At 59.0% G+C, this 19,074-nt stretch overlaps 1 protein-coding gene across 2 annotated transcripts in view; it reads right to left on the bottom strand.

Moving 5' to 3' along the window:
- Window positions 1-19,074, bottom strand: part of B4GALNT4 (beta-1,4-N-acetyl-galactosaminyltransferase 4) — a 122,036-nt gene that overhangs the window by 9,268 nt on the left and 93,694 nt on the right. For both annotated transcript variants that reach the window (XM_026657652.1, XM_026657653.1), the window contains exons 9-15: window positions 15,241-15,307; window positions 9,594-9,737; window positions 8,836-8,945; window positions 7,572-7,672; window positions 6,704-6,786; window positions 1,503-2,820; window positions 765-1,072 (exon numbers count right to left, since the gene is read on the bottom strand). In XM_026657652.1, the coding sequence (XP_026513437.1) occupies window positions 765-1,072; window positions 1,503-2,820; window positions 6,704-6,786; window positions 7,572-7,672; window positions 8,836-8,945; window positions 9,594-9,737; window positions 15,241-15,307 (2,131 nt within the window). The remainder of the gene's footprint in view (window positions 1-764; window positions 1,073-1,502; window positions 2,821-6,703; window positions 6,787-7,571; window positions 7,673-8,835; window positions 8,946-9,593; window positions 9,738-15,240; window positions 15,308-19,074) is intronic.

The following is a 19,074-nucleotide window of genomic DNA, read 5'->3' as shown; positions in this document are numbered from 1 at the left end:
CTGAGAGCCAGACCCCCAGCCACCTCACAGGGATCCACTCCCCACCCCGGGGCCGAGAGCCAGACCCCAGCCACCCCCCAGGGATCCACTCCCCACCCCTGGGCTGAGAGCCAGACCCCCAGCCACCTCGCAGGGATCTACGCCCCGCCCCGGGGCTGAGAGCCAGACCGCCCCGGGGCTGAGAGCCAGACCCCCCCAGCCACCCCCCAGGGATCTATTCCCTGCCCCAGGGCCGAGAGCCAAACCCCTAGCCACCCCCCAGGGATACACTCCCCACCCCTGGGCTGAGAGCCAAACCCCCAGCAACCCCCCAGGGATCCACTCCCCGTCCCCGGGGATGACAGCCAGACCCGCCCCCCTGGCAACCCCCCAGGGATCCATTCTCCATCCTCCTGGGCCGGGAGCCACTCCCCCCCTCGGGAGCTGGGTTTTTGCCCCTCCCCCCCGAGCGGTGTAGTTATATTGACCTAATTTCCTAGCGCAGACCAGGCCTGAGTCTCTGCTGCTGGGCAGCCCTGGAGGAGCAGCCATGGCCTGTGTGCACAAGGGGAGCAGGCCTCCCAGATACTCCTGTGAGCCACCACAGCCTGTGCGCCTCATGCAGCCAACCACTGCCCACTGGGGCCTGGGCTTTGGGTCCATCTAATGCTCTGAATGACCCCAGAGGTCCTGGTGCAGGTGGCAGCTTGGGGGGACCTTTGGTCCCTGGGAGGAGAGTGCAGATAACGCCCCTTCCCCCACCGCGGCCTCAGCTACGCTCTCACCTGGCACCACGAAGTGCACCATGACATCCTGCCTCCAGCTGAGCGGCAGGGGTCGGCACAGGATAGGCTTCCCATAGAGCAGGCTCCAGGGGCTGGGCTGGGGCTCGGTAGCCACGGGCGTGGGCCCCTCGGGGTTGGCCTCGGTGCTGTCGGCCGGCCTGCCCTGGTGCAGCAGGACGTAGACGTACTCCGAGAGCCGCACGGTCCTCTGGCCCCGCTCCAGCAGCTCCAGCTCCAGCAGGTAGCGGTTGCCCCGTGCCGTGTCTCGCCGCTTCTCCACGTTGATGATGCGCAGCAGGGTGTAGATCCTGGGGAAAGGGAGAGCAACGCCGACACTGTCACCTTCCCAAGCAAGGCCCAGGCTCGCACCCCACACCAGGGACCCTGCCCCCCACAGCCTGGCTAGCTGAAGGACAACGTGCAGCCCCGCTCCCACCCTTCCAGTGGGGGGCGTCATCCAGGCCAGGAGAGCACCCCCACCCCCATGAGGGCAGGCTCTGTGGGCTGGGAGAGCAGGGTGGGGAAGCTCATGGCTGCATTCCCCTCTCGCCCCAGGAGGTACAGGGCTGAGGATCTGTTGGGGGACTGGAGTGTGTGTAGCCAGGGCTGGATGACCATGAAGACCACCCTGATCTCTTGCCTGCCCAAGTGGGGACAGGACTGAGCAGAGCTTAGCCCGGCTGGTCCCCCTGGCCCTGGTGGCAGCCCTGGGCCTAGCTCCACGATTTCTCTTCCTACCCCCCATTCTTCTCGTTGAGCTTCTCCATGTACTGGGCCACCACGTCCACCACCTCGCTCTCGCTCAGCTGCAGGTTGCCCGAGACATTGCAGCGCAGGTCGTTCCAGTCGGAGCGCAGGAGCTCGAAGTCCACCGAGCTCACACTGAACGTCCTCTGCCAGTTGATGGAGTCCTCCAGCCAGCTCGGCTGCAGCTCCGAGTTCTCATAGCTGTAGTCCGACAGCTCCTCCTCCTCCTCCTCCTGGGCCTTGCCCGGGCCCTCCTGCTGCGACGCCGTCACCTCCGACATCCTGAGGAAGGAAGTCACCCGCACCCCGGCCAATAGGGCCGTCTCTGAGGAGTTGTAATCCAGGGCAGCCGCTGCCGCGGTCCTAGCTGGGGTGGCGGTGGAGACCTCCAGGGCCTCCTTGCCAAACAGCCCCCCGGCTGGTGGCGGCTGTATGCTGGGCCGTGCCCTCCGCTCGCCCACAGCCTCGGGGTCCTCATGCCTGTACAGCTGCTCCCACTTCCTGATGCTGGCCCTGGGGCTCTTCCTCTTGGACGGATCCGTCTCCCTGGAGCCGTTGCCTGGGAGCCAGGGCGCCCTGTGGCCGGGGATGGTGCGGAGCTTGGTGGAGGGGGCGGAGCGCCTCTGGGGGGCCCTTGAGTTCAGGTGCACCCTCCTGAGTCGCTTAGGGTAGAGGAAGACACCAGGGAAGGTGGCCTCCTGCACTGGGGCCTTGCGCTTGCCAGGCTGCAGCCGGGTCACATACACCTTCTCTTGGGGCTTCTTGGTCTCCTTCTTGGCCTTCTTCTCCTCCACGGGTGCCAGGAGCCTGCTTGGGCCCTGTGGCTTGGCTTTGCCCCCAAAGATGGGCATGGAGAGGTGGGGTTGGCGGCTTAGGACACTGCCCCGCCTTGACGACGCCAGCAGCCCCAGCTTGTCTTCCTCCCCGGTGTTCGCCTGTTCCGGCTCCTTGCGCGCCCAGCTGAGGGAGCGCCCCCGGATCAGGGCCTGCTCTTGTAAAGGGGGAGTGTTCTCATAGCCCTGGGAATCTCTGGCTGTGGCTGCGGAGCTGGGGCTGGCCCCTTTGTGGACGTCCCGGGTTCGCGGCCGCCCTGGCGCGGCACCCTCCTCATGAGCCGCCTGTTGCTGGTGGCGGAAAGTGTAGTAGTCTACATCGCCCCCGTAATCCCTTGCAGCCAGAGGGAGCCCTTTGCCTTTGGTCCCAGTGCCCAGGGGTGGGCTCGGCCCCCTGGGGTTCTTCTCCTTAGCGTCGGGAGGCAGGTCCGTGGGCTCAGGACTGTCTGCTCCTTCCTCCTCCTCTTCCAGGAAATCTGCAAAGCAAACACACCTAGGGTAGGCCAGTGAAACAGAGGAGATCCCGAGGCATTTGGATTCAAAAGGCACCTGGGACTCGGATTCTCCAAGCGCAGGCCACTGCAGTGTGCTAACCCCCAGCAGTGGGTCACAGCCAGAGCATTTCAGGTCAGAAGGGACCACCAGGCCCTCTAGTCTGAGCCCAGGCGCATCGCAGGCCATCAAACCCCACCTAGCTACCGGAGCAGACAAATTATTACTGAGTCTTAACAGGTGGAGCCTGTGCAGGGAGGCACCGATCCCAGCAGCCAGGCCGCTGTGGGGGCTCTTGTGAGAACATGATCGGGGGGCAGAGGGTGCCTGCCTAGCTACCCGCACAGGTGGGACTGTGCTCTAACGTCCCACCACGCCCTGCAGCCCTGGGCTTCAGTCGGCTGACAAAGGAGCTCAGGATCTAGCCCCTTCTTGTGATGGCAAGGAAGGAGAGTCCAGTGGCTGCGGCGCTATCCTCAGGCTTGGGAGGCCCACGTGCAATTCCCTGCTCCAGCACAGACTCCTTGTGTGACCTTGGGCACGTTACTTAGCCTCCGCTCCCCATCTGTGCAATGGGGACAATAGCACTGCCCCGCCGCACAGAGATGAAGACATGACAGAATGGGAAGCACTTTGAGATCTCCTGCTGAACAGGGCTAGAGAAGAGCAAGGTGTTATTCATTTGTTAGCATTATTCAGGGATACTTTATTGGCCAGAGAAGTGACCCTGGGATGTCCAGATCGGCCAGGAATCTGGGATTGGACCCTTGATTGTCGGGCTGGTCTGCTTACAGTAAGCTCACTGGGGCAGGGACTGCCTCACTAGGTGTACGGGACAGCACCCAGCACACCCTGAGCATAGGTGGGGCCTCCCATCAGACAAGTAATAAATCATAACAACAACTATTACTGTGTCCATTTGTCAGCGGTATCAGTCTCTGGTTCTTGGATTGACTGGCAGAAACTCTGATGTGTCGGCTCCGTTCCCTTGTTTCAACCCCATCACGAAGGGAGAGATTCTTGATTTCGCTACTGGACTAAATAACCGCGATGGTGTTTTGGTCTTTCCAGCAGAGGATCTGAAAGATGTTTCTACACAGTAATGAACTAACCCTCACGCCCCCCAAGGGCACACATGAAAGATTAGATGGGGAGGGCTCTGAGTTACTACAGAGAATTCTTTCCCAGGTGTCTGGCTGGTGGGTCTCACCCACATGCTCCAGGTCTAACTGATTGCCATATTTGGGGTCAGGAAGGAATTTTCCCTCAGGTCAGATTGGCAGACACAGGGGGCAGGGTTTAACCTTCCTCTGCAGCCTGGGGCATGGGTCACTTGCTGGTTTGAACTAGAGTAAATGGTGGATTGTCTGTAACTTGAAATCTTTAAATCAAGATTTGAGGACTTCGGGAACTCAGCCAGAGGTTAGAGGCTATTGCAGGAGAGGGTGGGGGAGGTTCTGTGGCCTGCGATCTGCAGAAGGTCAGACTAGATGATCATGATGGTCCCTGCTGGCATTAAAGTCAATGAGTCTATTAGTGACGTGCTATAAATGGGGAGAGCGAGGTTTTCAGTTCCCTCAGGGTTCCATTTTTGCCAAGTTGGAGAGACAAACAAAGGCATCAAACAGCAACAGAGGCACAACACACACAAAGCAAAGGATAAAATGATGCAGTTTACAGGTGCTGGGTGTTGATTTATACCAGCGGTTACATGGTTAAGATAAGCACACGGCACCAAATTCAGCCCTGGCGTAAGACCCACTATAATCTACACTTACATGACAGCTGGGTTTGCCTTGCCATCCCCAGCTTTGATAATATAATGCTGCTACTACTACCCAAGGTTTTTCTTATGCTCATTTATGATTTGCATGATGGTAGCAGCTAGACACTACAGTTGAGATCAGGGACCCACTGTGCTGGGCACTGTTCAGCCCTACGATAAAGAGACACCCCCTTTGAGGCCAGGACTGTCTACACAGCAAAAACCCCCAAACCCCAGCAGCAAGTCTCAGAGCCTGGGTCTACAGACTTGGGCTTGCAGGGCTCCCATATGGTGCTACCAACAGCTGTGTAGACATCCCGGCTTGGGCTCTAAAACCCGTCCCTCCCTCTGGGCATCAGAGCCTGGGCTCCAGTCCAAGCCTGAACATCTACACTGCTAGTTTTAGTGTCGTAGCGCTAAAGCCTGGAGACTCGGGCTCGGAGACACGTTGCCACATGGACACACCCAAAGAGTTTACATTTTATAGCACTTGGTATATCCCAAAACACTCTGCAGACATGAACAAATTAGCCCCGGGGATACGGATTATCATCTCCATTTTACGGTGGGCAAATTGAGCCCGAAAGGTGCAATGACTGGCCCAAAGGCAGACAGCAAACGGGCGGCAGAGTCAGATGACACCCTCCCTCCCATCCAATCCTGTGCCCATTTCTCAGACCGTGCTGCCTTCGTTCAGAACAGGAGCAGTTCCTCCTTGGGGAGAGCCCCCGGTCGATTGCTGCACACAAGGCAGGTGAGTGGGAGGGCTCTGGCACCCCTGGGGATATAAATCCTAACCATGGCACAGCCCTCTGGCATTAAATGATGTCACTGAAAGCTGGGCAGGAGGATTCATGCTGCTCCCAGCCACGGAATTCTTCTGTGAACTCCTTTGGAGAAGCCAGGGCTGCAGGTCAAAGGGACAGCGAAGCTCTGAGCTACTCTGATTAACACGCTGCACTCACAGAGGGACTTGGAGGGGAAAGAAATGACTGATGCTGTTTTAAGGCAATTAAGTCTCAGCAGAAATCAGCTTTGGCCTGGCGCTGATTTTCCCTTCCGGCTGCTGAGGACGCGTGTGTGGGTGAGACGAGGGAGAGCTCTTGGGAACGCACAGCACACTGCAGGAGGGGTCGTGCGCGTTCGTGGGTGGAGATCAGTGTGGCGCTGCCAGCGCAACTTCCCCCATAATGAGATGGGAACCCAATACCCTCCCAGCCAGGCCGCCGAGACCGAGCAAAAGGCCCTTGGTGCAGCCGAGGGGAGGAGACTCAGAGGCACGTGCAGGAAACCCCCTTTTCCAGCTGCATTGATTGATTCCAGTGGGCTGATGGAAACAGCTCCACATAGGGGTTCACCGCCGGCTCAAGGAGCACACTGGGAAAGTCAGCCACAAAGACACAGAGGTGCCAATGTGATCATGCTCAGAGGTGCAGGTCCGAGCACCCTGAGGGGGCTGGGTGGGGGAATCCCGCCAGGGATGCGTTGGGGGCGCAGGTCCCAGTGCCCCGAAGGGGCAGGGAGGGGGAATCCCGCCAGGGGTGCAGTGGGGGCACGGGGCCGAGCGCCCCGAGGGGGCAGGGAGAGGGAATCCCATCGTGGTGTGTTGGGGGCGCAGGTCCCAGCACCGCGAGGGGCCAGGGTGGGGGAATCCTGGCCCTAGTGTACAGGGTGAGCTGCACGTGGAGGCTGGCAAGGCAAAGCCGTGAAGCCCAGGGGATTCAGTGGTGCAGCAATCAGGTAAATGGGAGCACAGATTCAGTCACCAGTATCCAGAATTGCTGGGAGAGAGGCAGGAACTCTCCATTCCCACCCGGCCTTGCCCCAGGGACACTGACCGTCCGAGTGGGCTCACTCCTTCCAGTGTTGTGACCCCCCGCGCCCGCCCCCAGCCCTGCCTGACTTAGCGACTTCCTTCCAACCACTCATCTGGTGCCCAATTCAGCAACCAGGGCTCCAGCGCCAACGCACAGAGCCTGGCGTGCCAGGCCGTGAAGCACCGTCCCTGCTAGCATGGTGGAACGCCTGTGCCGGCCCACGCTGCTGAGAGAGGGAGGGCAGCGGGGCAAGCGGCGTCGGCAGGGCGTGCGAGGGCTGCTTACTGTCTGAGTTCAGGAAGAGAAAGGCTCTCTGGCGAGGATCCTCCTCTTCCTCATCCATCTTCATGTACTTGTAGAAGCCAAACCTGGGGGGGAGGGGAAAGAAGCAAAGGACAATGTCGCCGAGATGCGCACACACAGCTGCACTGACACTGGCACAGCCTAGGGCAAACCAAACCAAACCACTCCAAACAAGGCACCTCTTTAGCTCCATATCATCTCACACAGCAGGACCAGAGCTGAGATCCCCAGACTCGTTTTACTCTGGGACCCAGGGGCGAGGCCTGATCCGCCCACCCACCGCTGCGAGCCCAGAGCGATGGGCTGCTCGGACACTGGGTGGGCCCCACATTTCTCCTCTCAATCTCTCGCTGCGAATCGGTAGGTAGAGGAAACATGCTTCCCTGCTCCTTGCGGGGATGCGGGGGAGGGAGGGTCAGAGCTGATGCAAAGTGGGCATCTGCCCCTGGTCTGGCATTTCCCGAGCCAGCTCACGGGGAAGGAAGGCTGCTGGCTGGAAAGGGGCCTGGCACGGGATGCAGAGCCTGAGGAATGGGCTTGGTGGGTACAGTCTGGTTCCCTAGGAAACGGGGTCCGTTTCTCAACCACCACCCTCCCTGTGGGCAGGCCCAGGCCCCCTCAGCACCCCGGCTGGGCCCCCGGCAGAGCAGGGCCCAGGCTCAGTGTGTGGTTCCTCCCTGCGAGCACCCGGGCTGGGGACAGAGATTCTCTGGGGCCGTCCCTGCCCTGGCACTAAGAAGCCCCATGCCCAGGGGGCTCTCTCTGTCGTGCCATAGAGCCCCCAGCTCCCATAGCAGCAGTGCCAGCACAGGGCCCCCGCTGAACCTCCCTGCCCGCCCCCCCTACTCACTTCTCCAGGTAGAGGGGGGACTCTCTGTAGAAGCACTTGTTCTCCGTCTCCATGTGGGTGAGGCGGGTGAAGTCGTTGGGGTACACGAATGAGAGGTAGACCTGGGGAGCCGAGCAGAGGAGTCACCAAGAGCATGTGCACCCCGGGGCACGGCGAGGTACGCCCACGACCAGCATTCCCCGGGGGTGGCAGGAGAGAGAGGGAGGGGTCCAGGTGTGGGCGCTCCTGGTGAGGGCTCTGAGGTCATGAGGCCGTTGGCACAAGCTCTTTGGACTGTGGCGTCTCCTGGCAGAGAAGCCTGATGCTCATCAGCCCACGGCCCAAGCCGCCTCCATGGCGTCTGCCAGGCCAGCACTCAGCTGAGGGGCCCTAGAGACAGCTTGGGGCAGGGGAGGGGACTGGAAGGAGACGGCCCATTCAGCGTTGGCGTCATGGCTCCCTGGCACTGTAGCCGCCTGTGCTAGAGGCTGCAGGAACAGGGCCTTGATGGGCACTGCCTCAGAGGAGCAGCAGGCACTTGGAGCCAGCTGCTGCGTGCATTGGGAGGACTGGCAGGGGCCTGGCACCTCTGGGACAGGTGAGAGACGGGGGACTTAATGGGCAGGGCTGGAGGGCCGTAAAGGGGTCTTTATAAAGGGACCCTACTGGATGGTGCCCTCCCCTGTGTGTCAGAGAGCCCTATCCCTCTGCCAGCCTGTCTCCTTTCAGTCCCTAGAAGCACCGACAGATTTGATACAGAGACAGCAATGACCCCTTTCTACCAGCCGCCTTGGCAGCAGGGGGAGCCCATCAGCTGCTGCGTGGGTGAGGAGAAGGCAGACAGGTTGGAAGAGGCGCCGGGTCACGTCTCAGCCAGTAGGGGGCGAGCCAAGGGAGGGGTACTCTGCTGGTGCAGGGAGCCCTGTGCCCGGGGGGCGGGGTGCCTCCCACACCTCAGTAGAGCACTGGGAGCGCGTAGTGACTGCAGAGCCGGCAGGATACAGAACAGGACTGCGGGGGCCCTTGTGACATGGCTGCTCCACGCACCCCAACGCCCAAAGCCCCTGTGCTGCAGCTCTGCCAACTTGCCGAGACCAGAGGAGCTGTGCCCGTGGGCCTGGTCCAGAGCCCCAGAACCAATGGGAGGCTTTCCACTGCCTCGGGCAGGCCCTGCAGCCCATCCTGGGAGCACAGACACATGGGTTTTATGTCCACATCTCCTGGTGACCCTCACAGGGCGAGGGGCGGGAAGGGGAGCAGAGACCCGGCTGAGCTGGACACTTACGAACTGCAGGCCCTGGTAGCGGGCGATAGGGAAGTCCTTCACCACATAGGTGGGGCTGTAGGCGCAGGGCACCAGCACGTTCTCCACGTGGGACGCCTCGATCTGGGGAGCTGGGCGAGAGGAAGTCAGGGCTTAGGCTATGTCACGCGGGGGGGCCCTCAGCCACCCCCATATGCAGAGAAAACCCACATGGCCCTCTAGAGCCCAGCCCAACCTAGACAACTGCCCTGCCCACACTGTCCCCTATAGAGCAGCCCAGCTCCTGTAGGCCAGCCCAGCCCAGCCCAACCTATCCCCTATAGCCCATTGCAGCCTGGGCAACCACCCATCCCATCCCATTCCCTATAGTCCAACCCAACCTGGGCGACTGCCCAGCCCAGCCCAACCCTTATAGCCCACCCTAGACCCTATAGGCCAGCCCAGCCCAGGCTAACCCCTATAGCCCATTGCAGTCTGGGCAACTGCCCATCCTATCCCCTATAGCCCAACACAACCTGGGAGACCACCCATCCCAGCCCTTATAGTCCAGCCTAGCCCAGCCCAGATCTGGGAGTGGCTCCTCACCAGGGCATGGAGCTGGAGGGGCACAGGGGCTCCCTGGGTACCTGATCCTATCCAGCCTCATTTCCTCACCTTCTCTGCACGGACTAACAGCTTCTCTCCCAGCTGAGAGAGTTAAATCCCTGCCCCCTCCAGCTCCGCTCTCCTCACACTCCCCCACCAGCAGGGACTCTCCCGGGAGCCCCTGCCCCACTTACTGAGGAAGAAGGTGTCCCTGGGGTCGGGTTTGAGCATGTCGGCCCCGTGCTTGTCCCTCTGTGCCTCGGACATGTAGCTCCCGGCGTGGCTGGCAAGGGACTGGGGGATGTGAGCCACGTGGTTCATCTTCAGAGAGGACTCGTCTGAAGGGGAGAACGAGGAGAAAGGCCACAGTGACCCCGGGCCTTGACTCACATCCCGGCGAGTCAGGCACAGGGACTCCCGGCCCAGCAGGCCATGCTCCGGGGGTGGGGGCACCTAACGATCCCAGGTCCACTCCTGGGTGATGGGGCCAGACAGAGATGTTCCATACGGACCCTCCCTAAGCACAGCGTTAGCACCGACCCCAAACCTCCTCACCCCACCCCAATCCCTCGACCCCAAATTATACCTCATGCCAATCCCCCATGACCTGCAGCTTTAACGCTGCCCCTCAAACCCCATCCCCCCCACACCAAACCCCATCCCGATCCCCCCGCCCCGAACCTGCCCCATCCCGATCCCCTCCAACCTGCAGCTTTAGCACTGACCCTCAAACCCCACTCCATCCTGATCCCTTCACCTCAAAGCCATCCCAATCTCCCCATCCCATCCCGATCCCCCCGCCCCACACCCCTGCCCCATCCTGATCCCCCTGCCCCAACCCTGCCCCTTGGTCTAGAGGCTTCCACCGGTGCTGTCACTCGGGCCCCTGCCGCCTCGCGCTCCTTCCTGCAGGCGGTCAGTGCAATTCCAAAGGCTAGGCCCCAGGCGTAACGCTCTCACTGGCCACCTTACAAACGTCCAGCATCGGCGCTTCTCGAGGAGATGCTACTGGGCTCTAGTGGAGCGGCCCCTGGCCTTCTCCAGGGGGAGGGAGATGTGCCACCTGATAGCAAAGGAGTATACAGCCAGAAATCCATGGAGAGAGTCTCTCAGCAGGTATCACGTGTCCCCAGGCTCGCTCCGCTAGAGCAACAGATAATCTAGTTGATTTTCTAACTGGTGTCATTCTTTGCAGGTAGCATGCCTGTGCTCACCTGACATGGAGGGGGTGGCGTGTCCTGGCCTGACATGGAGGCTTCAGGAAGAATACCCATAAGTGAATCAATTGGTTTATGTGGAACTCGGAAATTACCTCCAGGATGAATTTCAGGTGGAGGTGAAGGGATACCTTCTCTTGATGAATATTAGCATATGGCGGGTCAGCCATGAGGGGCCCCAGCTCACCCACTCTCCTGGCCAATGTCATGGCGACCTTCAGAGACAGGTGGGTCATTGAGCACGTGGCCAATGGTTCAAAAGGTGGCCCTGTCAGCACTGAAAGTAGGAGACTGAAGTCCCACTGCAGCATTGGCTCCCCTATCGGTGGGAAGGTCCCAGGACGACCCTTTAGGGACCTGGTTGTTACTGGGTGAGTAAGAACAGAGTTGCCATCTACTGGAGGATGGAATGTACTGATTGCCACTAGGTGGACCTGCAGCGAGGTAACAGAAAAACTCGATGTCTTGAGAGGAGGTGGGCTAAAACAGCAGGACTACCTGCTGGCTCTGATAGCTGGTTCTGTTGCACCCAGGTACAGAAACATCCCCATTTGGCTAGGTAACATTTTCTGGTAGACTCTTCCCTGCTGTGATTAAGTATAGTTTGAATGGCCTGCGAACATGAATGCTATAGGTCTGATGACCATCCAAATGCCAAACAGTGAGGAGAAGAGAGTCTGGGCTGGGATGTCTGATCCTGCCGTTGTCCCGAGTTAGCAGCCAGGAAGGACTGAATGCTGATGGGTTGACTTTCGTAGGAAATCTGGAAAGCAAAACTGTCTGGGCCAATTGTCTGCAAAGAGGATGACTCATGCTTTGTCATGATAAATCTTCCCTAGACCCTGGGGGAGTAGTGGGATGGAGGGGAAGGCTCGTCCAGGGCAGGAGGAGGGCACTGTCCCAGGAGTCCTGGCCTTGTGCTGCTCTGGAACAACACATGTTGAACTTCTTCATCTGAGAGGGAAACAGGTCCCACGGTGACGTCCCCCACTGAGTGCAGATGCTGTTCAGCCCTGAATTGTGTCATTCCCACTCGCGACCGGTGTTGAAATACCTGCTGAGGCTGTCTGCCAGCGAGTGCTGGGCACCACAGGGGTACGTCACGGAAACTGTTCCAGAAGATGATGCCTCTACACACGCTGGCGGGGATTTTACCCCTCCTTGTCAGTGGGAGGAATCTGGTACAAGCCTGACTGGCTGCTCTTAGTTCCAAGAGACTGATAGGCATCTCAGCCGCCCCAGGCAGTGGCTGTGGTAGGTGACCATGCCTTCTCCGAGGGAGCATCAGTTACTGACTGGATTGGCCTGAGGCGACCATATTTTATCTGCACAAATGGCCCCGCAGCCCCTGGAGTCAGTGGATCTGGACCCCAGCCACGTGACAGAGGTGTAAACTTCTGCTGTGCCGTATGACCGGGGGTGAGCACACAGAGAGCACGCCTGCCTGCCACACGTTTACTACAGGAGTCAGGGCGTCCTAGGTAACGCGAGGTCAGAGCTGCAGTGAAAACTCTGCAGATGAGCTGAGCCCTGTGTGCTGGAGTGGGGATTTTTCATAATATTTTGGATGACTATTGTGTGGGCCCCCGTTTCCCCTATGTGGAGCTTGGCTAACGAGGTGGTGGGAAAGGGTTGTTTACTTCCTGCAGAGACCCAGAGATACAGGCGTGACCGACGCCTACCTGCCTGGGTCCCCATGCCCATGGAGAGTCCCGGAAGACAATGGCCACTCCAATTACCCAGACATTTGGCACCTAGCTACAAAAGACCATGAATGGCTCATCCTCCTTAGGAAGCCAGTTGGGTGTGACCAGCTGGAGAACAAAGGACTGAGGAGGGGCCAGGTGAGGTTAAGTGTGGGTTGTTAAGTGTGGCAGGGGACATTTCTGGACTGGGACTAACGAGGGGTCGGAGGGCTCTGTTCTGACCCAGATGGACCAGGCTGTAACATTCTGTTCTCCATGTTAACGAAGGACTTTCTACGCTGTGTTCCAGAAATCTAAGAAACCTGGCTGCTTTTACAGCGCTGGCTGAGAGTCACTCCAGAGTAAGGAAGCTGGGGGTGCATTGCTCCCTTTGGGGGTGCAAGTCTCCCGCAAGTGTCCAATCCAGGTGGACTTGCTGCAGGTCGGTCCCAGGAGGCGGTGAAGCCAAGTGGCTTTCCCCAGTGAAAGAGTGTGACCCTAAGAGGGCTGATTCCCTGGGAAGACCCCTTCAGGGTCTGTTCCAGGGCTGTACGACAGCACCGGCCCTGTGGATCCGCGGCAGCCTGTTCGCTGCACTAGGAGACTGTCCTAGCCTTCATATCCAGGGAGGAAGGGCTGGTTTGTTACTCCGCGATCAGCCATTTCCCTTCAATAACTCCCCCCCACCCCACGACCCTGCCCCCTTCTCCCACCTTGCAGTCTGAGCACAGGCTGGCCTGCAGTCCCAAACCGTGGGGGAGGGAGCGAGCACGGGGGCAGGAGACACCCACATGCTGACTGATAGCGTGCAGAAGGAAATACATGCGTGCACCATCTGTCTTGCCAGCACCTGTGTCGATATCCCAATGGCTCCACCGTCCCTCTTCTCCACGTTAATCCTAGGTGTATCTGTGCCTGCTGCCATCCCTGCTGCCTTATCAACCCCTTCCAGGGGACACTTAATTACCAGCCCCTTATGTAACGAGAGCTGGGCCAGGATCTATTCATCAAGAGCTCCTGCTGACGGGCTGGGTTGCGGGGGAAGCAGAAGATCTATAGATTTAAGTAAATCCACACCGTCCATCCCTGCTTACAAGACAGGTCATCAGTGTCGTTGTAGCCATGTCGGTCCCGGGATATCAGAGGCAAGGCGGGGGAGGTAATAGCTTTTACTGGGCCAACATCTATGGGTGAGAGAGACACGCTTCTGTGCTACACCGAGCTCTTCTTCAGGTCTGCCCAGGGCCAGGGCTAGGAGCTGCCCTCGGCTCCCCTTTGTTTCCCTAGAAAGCCAGGAGGAGTGAGGGAAGGAGCCCTGGGGAAGGCACCTTTCCCCAGGCAAGGAGCTCTGGGATTGGCTGTCCTGTCCGGGGACAGGGCCCTCTCACCGAGAGCCGGCAGTGGGAAAGAGAGCGCAGATCCTGGCTGGCTGGCTGAGAAGCAATGGCTGCCTGACAATAGCTCTTTTCCCCATCCCCAGGGTGGGGGTGAGTCTGGAGGGGAGACCAAGCCGCTCCCAGCAGGGGTCCCACCATGGCTGTCAATGGAATCCACCCGGCCGCAGGTGTCAGAGATGGGACAGGCAATGGCATCTCCTCCCTTCTTGAGCTCAGCTCTTTGGCTGGCCCACGGAGGTGGCTCCCAGCTGGGCTCTCTGTAGCGGAGGGCGGGGTGAGCTGGAGCCAGCACTGCAGGACACTGTCGCTGTGCTGGCATCTGTCCTGTGACGGAGCCAGCCAGCCAGGCGCCACTAACTCTGGGCTGCCTGCAGGGTTTGCTGCACTGCAGCATTGGGGGAAGATGAGGGGAAAAACGCCGACAGCTGGAATTCCTTCCAATTCAGCCCTCTGTGGGAAGCACATACAGACACACGCTCCCATCTCACCACTGCCACACACCACTATGCCTGCCCCTCCCCAGACACGCGCCACCAGGCCTGCTCTGCCCCAGCACATCCCGCCGCCCCAGCCTGATCCTCCCCATAGCACGGTGCCTGCCCTATTACACCCTACTGTGCCTGTCCTGATCCACCCCATAGCACCCCGCTGCACTCCACCGCCCCAGCTCTGATCCGCCCCATAGCGCCACGCCTGCCCAGCCACACCCCACTGCCCCAGCCCTGATCCATCCCATAGCGCCATGCCTGCCCTGCCACACCCCACTGCCCCAGCCCTGATCCGCCCCATAGCGCCAAGCCTGCCCTACCACATCCCACTGCCCCAGCCCTGATCTGCCCCATAGTGCCACGCCTGCCCTGCCACATCCCACCGCCCCAGCCCTGATCCGCCCCATAGCACTGTGCCAGCCCTGAGCCATCCCACAATGATGGCTACACCCACAGTGATTTAGACAAAATGCCAGTGTCGCAGAAAGCATCATGGAAAACAGAACATTTTTGGGGCAATTATTAGAGGAAAGTTTTGGGTTTCGGAAAAAAGGCCCTTTGTCGACGAGAAAACCATTTAGCGTAGAAAATTCCCACTGGCTCCCACGCTCTGGTCTGCATGCAGCCACGCCCACCCATCCAGGCGCAACCACGCTAACGCCCGTCCAGGCGTGCTCCCACTGCCACACGCTGCCACCCCAATCCCATTGCTCCCCCTCCTATGCGCTCTCCCCCACATGTGCATGAGGACCTGGTTTGATGCAGGATCATGCCTGTTAGACACGCAGACGGCCATTTACATGGCCCAGTGCTCAACAGCGACAGCACCTGTGCTCCCGCTGCCATCCCGATCCCATTGCTCCCACTCCTAAGCACTCTCCGCCACACGCACACATGCATGAGGACCTGGTCTGATGGGGGATCGCGCCTATAACACGCACAGCCTGCCGTTCCCACAGCACACGCACTTCTGGGCACACGCTACCCCCGAACGCCTGGCGGAGGAAGGGTAAGCGGATCTGGGGGCGGGCAGCACGCTGGGGAATGCCTTTACCTGTGTAGAGAGAGATGAAGGGGGAGTCGATCACCTCGAACTTCAGGCTGGGAAGGAACACGCGCCACTGGAAGAGAGAGAATGAGAATCATAGCTGGGGCTGGGGGTGTCACGCTGGCCCCCCCGCCGAAGAGGGGTCTGGTAGACAAGCAGGAAGCAAGAGGCTGCCCCAGTGCCCGCTCAATGCTTCTTCCCTCTGTGTCTCCTCTCCTGGCTGCCAGGGATTGTCAGGGAGAAGAGGCTGCCCAACGGAAGCCGAGTCCACAGCGTGCTGCCCGCGCCCAGGTGACCCTTCCCATCTCTGGGTAGCAGGAAGTCGCCACTCCCAGTAGCCAGCTGCCAGGTAACACGCCCCTAGGCCCCAGCCCTATCTGTATGGGGAGCAGGGAGGTGCCGTTCCAACGTGGCTGCGCCAGATTGTGCAGCACTGATGCCCTCCAACTCAGATTGTGGCCTGGGACACACCAATGTAAATCCAGAATGACTCCAGATTGGAGCGCAGGCCTTGTCTGCACAGGGGTGGGGAGTTTGCACTGCTGTAGCCATACATGCATGGCCCCAAGATTGGGCTTGTACAGGTGGGACTTACTGGTAATTCACCAGGGCATCTGTGCACAGACCCTGCTTTGCACAAGCACAGTGTGTCTGCACTAGTGCTTCGCACCAATGCAGCCAAACCAATGCGGTTGCATTAGTGCCAGCCTCTGTAGTCTAGACAAGCCCTTATACACCACAATGCCAGGAGCCTCCGACTGAAGCCAACGGGAACATCTCCGGATTTACTCTGGTGTAAATGAGGGCAGAACGGGGCCTTTCAGTTTTTAGTGACTAGGAAATTGCGGTTTCCCATTGTGGGATTGTGACTCAGAACCAGGATTTCAGATGTGCAGAACTCAGCAAGCCAGAAAGACCTTTGTGATCACAGTTCCGACTGAACAGGCTTGCGAATCAGCTGCTTATTGTGTTGAGAGACAAAGGCAGTTTTAATCCATACACTGTACTGTGTGCGTGTGCATCTCTAGAACACACACACTCTCAGGAGTGCAAGCTTGCAGCTTTTGCCAGGGACTTCACAGCCGCTCCAGCTAGCTGAGCAAGGAGGGGAGGGGGCGGGGGAGCGTTTGCCATGAACGGCTCACCTCCCTTCCCGTTCAGAAAGGGATAAATTGAGTCTCTTTAAAAAGGCTAATAATATTTCACCTCCAGCGGCCCACAGAGCTGGAACGGCCTCCATGAAAGGAGCAGGGCTCTGCGGAGAGGGATCAAAACGAGATTGTTCAGAGTCTCTAGGAGACGAGGAACATTTTATCTCGAGGAGAAAGAGTTTTAGACGCCCTCCTGAAATAAGCACCCAGCCCTGTTTGAAGGGAAGGCTTTCTCAAGCCCCACGAGAGAGCTAGCTCTTCATTATTGCCTTTGCCCTCTTGGTATTTTTTTTGCAAGAAAGTAGAAAACAACTTTTCTCAGGGCCCCCTGCCGCCTCTACTGTTTGCCAAGCACGGATCCCCCAAACTGTGTTGATACCAGGCTTTTTAATTAACAGACCTTGAGCTACAGATGTCAGCGTAATTGTGGGACGACGGAGAACTGTCCCGCAGCACCAGTAGGGGGAGCACAAGACATTAGTGCAGGGGTGGGCAAACTTTTTGGCTCACGGGCCAGATCTGGGTATGGAAATTGTATGGCGGGTCATGAATGCTCACAAAATTGGGGTTGGGGTGCAGGAGGGGGTGAGAGCTCTGGAGTGGGGCCAGAAATGAGGAGTTCAGGGTGCAGGTGAGGGCTCTGGCTGGGGGTGCGGGGTTTGGAGTGCAGGAGGGTGCTCCGGGCTGGGATCAAGGGGTTCGGATGGCAGGAGGGAGATCAGGATTAGGGCGTGGGAGGGGCTCAGGGGTACAGCCTCCAGGCGGCACTTACCTCAAGCAGCTTCCGGAAGCAGCAGCATGTCCCTACTCCAGCTCCTACGTGGAGGCATGGCCAGGCGGCTCTGTGCGCTGCCCCGTCCACAGGCACCGCCTCCACAGCTCCCATTGGCTGCAGTTCCCGGCCAATGGGAGCTGCGGGGGTGGCGCCTGTGGATGGAGCAATGCACGGAGCCCCCGGCTTCCCATAAACGTAGGAGCTGAAGGGGGGACATGCTGCTGCTTCCGGGAGCTGCAGCATGCGCACGTGGAGCGGCCCCAACCCTGCGGGGCAAGCCCTAGTGTCCACTCCCCAGCGGGAGCTTGAGGGCTGGATTAAATCGCCTGGCAGGCCGGATGTGGCCTGCGGGCCGTAGTTTGCCCACCCCTGCATTAGTGCCTGGAGGGGCTACCTGGATGGAGCTAGTTTCTCGTGTCATTGCTCACTTTTTAAGGAGCGCGGTGGATCTGAGACCAACAGCACCAAGCCATTGCTAAGAGCGCCCCTCACAACATTAAATGTCAGCTTTGAAGTCAGCCGCACAGTATCTTGTGCCTCAACTATTGAAATCAAAAGGAGACAGAAGCCCCACTGAGCAGCTGGGAACGTTTCCTGTACTGAAGACAGCTCTTACTGAAGTTGCCAACTCGGGACCTGACACAAAGCCAGCGGAAGTCAGCAAGCTTTGGCTCAGGCCCTAAAACAGCGCTCTCCTCCCCAGCCTGGTCTATGCACAGAAACAGCACTGAGCCAACTCACATAGGTGTTTAAACCAAGGCCGTTATGTTGACCCAGGGCCCTGGGTCGATGCTTCTATTGCTGTCTGTGTGTGGCTCGTTTCAGTTGAATTTAAACCTCTTTCTAATCGACTTAAGCTAAGTTTTATATCAGTTTGCAGCCAGGCAGCCCTGGGCATTGGTTTACCTAAAGCCACTTTAAATGATCACACCTGTAGCTAAATGGGTGCAAGTTTGTGTCTAGACCAGCCCCTAAATCCACAGTGGTACAGTGGGGAACTGCCAAGGGGTTCCTCCCTTCTTTACGATCCCTTCAAAGGGATTCCCCCCCCCCCAATTTTCCCCCCCCCCCCCCCTTGTTTTTTCCCCTTTGAAATTCAAAGTCTTGCCCATGCTGAAGGCAACGGGAGAACTAGGGAGATGGTGCCCTCAGAAGTGCCAAAGTTGAGCAGCTAGAATGGGGAAGGGAGGGGGGCTTATCAGACTGTCTAGAACAGGGGTTGGCAACCTCTGAGAAGTGGGGTGCCAAGTCTTAAATTAATGAAGGTTTTGCGTGCCAGTAAAAGGTTTTGCGTGCCAGACCGGCAGCACAGGCGGCCGACGGAACCCCAGACCGGCAGTGGGCTGAGCTGCTCAGCCTGCTGCCAGCTGGGGTCCCGGCCGCTGGCCCCACTCAGCCCGCTGCCAGCCCGTGTTCCATCCATCCAGGCCAGGATCCCGGCTGGCAGCAGCGTGCCGCTAAAAATCAGCCTGCGTGCCGCCTTTGGCACGCGTGCCGCAGGTTGCCGACCCCTGGTCTAGAACTTTGTAGTGTTTTGTCTGCACACATTTAACTCCAGTGCTAATAAACACTGTGGAGAAAGGAAGTCTCTGCTGCACCCAGGGAGGCTAGAATCACAGGGCCACAGGCTCAGCTGGTGTCACGCCACTGGGGTGACTGAATTACACCCACTGAGGTCTGGCTCTAGGAGGCTAGAGATGGGCGAGACCTATTAGAGCGTGCCGTGCCATCCCATCCCTTCCAGCCAAGGCAGGATTATCCCCCTCCAGCAATTCCATCAGTGCTTCAGCCAGCTGAGTGCGAACAGTCTCAGTGGAGGAGTCCGTCCCCCCCCTTCGCCACAGTCAAACAGGGCGTCTGCACTAGCCAGCCCTTGGGCCCTTTTGCCTTTTGGGGAGGGGCTGACAAGCGACA

This window comes from Terrapene carolina, unplaced genomic scaffold (assembly GCF_002925995.2).
Source record: "Terrapene carolina triunguis isolate 2854851 unplaced genomic scaffold, T_m_triunguis-2.0 Scaffold261, whole genome shotgun sequence".
Lineage (NCBI taxonomy): Eukaryota > Metazoa > Chordata > Testudines > Emydidae > Terrapene > Terrapene triunguis.
Note: the sequence above shows the minus strand (reverse complement) of the source record. Positions and strands in the feature narration are given on the sequence as shown.